Here is a 2,795-nt window from a genome sequence, read left to right on the forward strand (position 1 = left end):
AAGGCTCAAGGCCGAAGCCATACTAAAAGTACATTGTTGAACCATCGTCCATCAGCCTGCTTGAACCCCTGCCGCCGCCTGCCAGGAAAAACCGGTCCGGCGACAGGGGATTATTAAGGTCGCTGTCTTAGTCAGGGCGGTCAGGGCATGGCGTTTCCCCGTCGAGACCACGCTAAGCCGGAAGAGACCATCCCCGCAAAAGACGACCAATCATGAAAGAAAGTCCCTTACCTAAGGCGTGTCTAGTCCGGTGTAGGGTTCAGTTCTATTTTCACCCAGACTCCTGTCTATCAATAATCTATTAGATTATTCCCACCGGAACTATTTTGGGTTCCCCGACCGAAGTTGGCCTGGTTATTCTTTCGTGACCAAAAAGGAATCATAATTTGAAAGGGAAAAATTAGGAAGTAAAACATAAAGGTCAAATCACCATAATTGTACAGCACATCAGGAGATAGTAGAGTGACCAGTCACTTGAACACCTACCCCAAGCGATCAGACAATTTGCAAAATCACAATAATGCAAACGCACAGCCAGGAGGACAATGAGAGCGCGGCATGGAACATTCCATGGACTGCCGACCCAACCGGACCCACCACAACGAGGTCAGCTGCTCGATTCTCTTTTTAAAGTGGAGCCGCCGCGTCTGCGTTTTTCGCTGCGTTCGCCGTGACTCAGCCGTTGCCACCGGTCGGAGACCCTGGCCGAGGACATTCCCATAGCTCGGAGGGAGGACAATGTAGGTTGAGATCTGGAGAGGGGATCTTGTTCAAATGAATTTTAAACACATCTGGGGGTAAATTATCAAGTCAACCGTAGACAATAAAACAGCACCGGGTTGACTGGTGGGGAGACAGCCACGCCGGTCTAGAACCCAAGGATCATCCGCTTGCAGACTTTGCCAGATCAGATGGTGCTCCCAGCCGGATTGCTGTTTTGGGGGATCCGCCAAGGACAGCGCGTACGGTGGAAGGACAGGGACTACTGGCAGTACTGGGACTACCGCCCATAGTCTGAGTCTGAGTCTGAGTCCTCCGTTCGCTGCCCTCTGGGTCTGGGTCTGGACTCGGCATCGTGACTTTCTCGCTCCCTCTCTTTTTTTTTTCACCCCGTTCCCTCGCTCCCTTTCCCTCCTTTCTCTTCTCTCCTCCCTTTCACTTAAGAATTTCTCTTTAGCCAGTCAACCCCGGATTTTTTGTCCTTTCTTCAATCACACCTACACTTTCCTACTCCAGGAATTTAAACACATCACTTAATTGCTCCTCCTATTATCATCCTTCCCTATATAATCCCGCTGCCCCTCTACTGGAGCGCCAACACAACGCCACAATCTACCACCCCCTCTCTACCTCATACCATATTATCTCGACCAACCTCGTATTCCATCTACCCCTCATATTTCGTCGTGGAATACTAGATTCTCTGTCCATCAATTAAGCAACCGCATAACTTGTCTCTTATACATCTAAAGACGATCAATTCTATACCACCTTCCTCGCGGACGTGAACCCCGAATAGTGCCAGCCATTCCCATAGAATGGCCGTTCAAACCCTTCCACCCACCAACACAACGACAAAGCCAGCAACCATGAACCCCCGTCTCCCTCCTCTCGCCAACAAAACCTCCCTCACCTACAAGCTCACCTCGCTGTCGAAACAAAAACTCGCCCGCGAAGCCACGGCCCCGGACCCAGACATCCGGCGCTGTCTGGGTCACTTCCGTCTGCACGTGATGTCGATGGAGTTGGCGCAGAAGGAGATGACAACGCGCATCAACTCGTTCGAGCTGGAGGACGAGAGCGATGAGGAGGAAGAGGCCGTCGTCGACGAGGTCAAGGAGATGACCGACAAGGAGGTCGTGGCGGATCAGCCGCTGCCCGTCTCGAAGAACCAGGACGCGGACCAAAGCGTTGCTGTGGATGCCGATGAAGAAGATAAGGAGGCCCAGGCCCATTTCCACGTCTCGTTCGAGCAGACCTCGACGCTGCCCTCCTCGACGGCTGGATCTGCGGATCTGCTGGATGAAGTGACGACGACGATCCCGCCGTCGGGCTGGCCGACACACGAGTCGGAGATGGCGGCGTCGACGAATCCGCTGCCGCATACGCATTTGCAGACACAAACGAATGCCTCTGCCAACACGACGCCTGTGAACTCGGACACCGAATCCGATGGCGAAGGCGAGAAAGATGCTGCAGAAGACTCCGCTACGGACTCCGAGACGGAAACACAAACCGATACTGAGACCGAGACGGCGGCCACCGACACCGATCCGGAGATCGAGATCGAGCCCGAGTCGGACGAAAAAAAAAGTTCAGACGGTACTTTCTTCGAAAAGGGCCGTTCTTGCATTGAGAAGACCGTTCAGAACTCTTCGCACTTCTGGCCGTCGAGTCAAGGGCAATGCATGTCCGTCCGAATCTCCGGGTAACCAACCCGTCAACATACAAAAGAAAAAAGTTTTCTGAAAAATAGATTGCGAAGAACACCCCTTTTTTTTTTTTTTTCCAAGCAAGCAAAACCAAGAAAACCGACCAAAAACCACATTATAATAATCACGACATCTACGAAGTTTACGAATCTTTTTTGTGTTATAGGTGAAGCAAGCAAGCAAGCAAGCAAGCAGGTAGCAGGTTGGACAGTTGGTTTCCTTTTTCTTACTTTTTCTTTCTGGTTGGCCACGGTGTTCATCAACAGGATATGGATTGGTGTTTTCTTTCTCTGTTGAAAAATTTACTCTTCTCACCATGTATTAATTTACCTACCTTATTATTTCATCTATCTATACATATTT

The 2,795-nt window shown here is 50.8% G+C and overlaps 1 protein-coding gene across 1 annotated transcript; it reads left to right on the forward strand.

Annotated features, from left to right (window-relative positions):
• Positions 1-1,589: 1,589 nt before the first annotated feature.
• On the forward strand, positions 1,590-2,432 carry KD926_006711 (uncharacterized protein; the record flags this gene model as incomplete). The annotated part of the gene is made up of 1 exon (XM_053099720.1): positions 1,590-2,432. One exon carries the CDS (start codon positions 1,590-1,592, stop codon positions 2,430-2,432), a length of 843 nt encoding a protein of 280 aa, XP_052956618.1.
• Between the last annotated feature and the right edge of the window lie 363 nt (positions 2,433-2,795).

Source organism: Aspergillus affinis (assembly GCF_023601865.1).
Source record: "Aspergillus affinis strain CMG 70 chromosome Unknown NODE_36_length_285616_cov_85_140891, whole genome shotgun sequence".
NCBI lineage: Eukaryota > Fungi > Ascomycota > Eurotiomycetes > Eurotiales > Aspergillaceae > Aspergillus > Aspergillus affinis.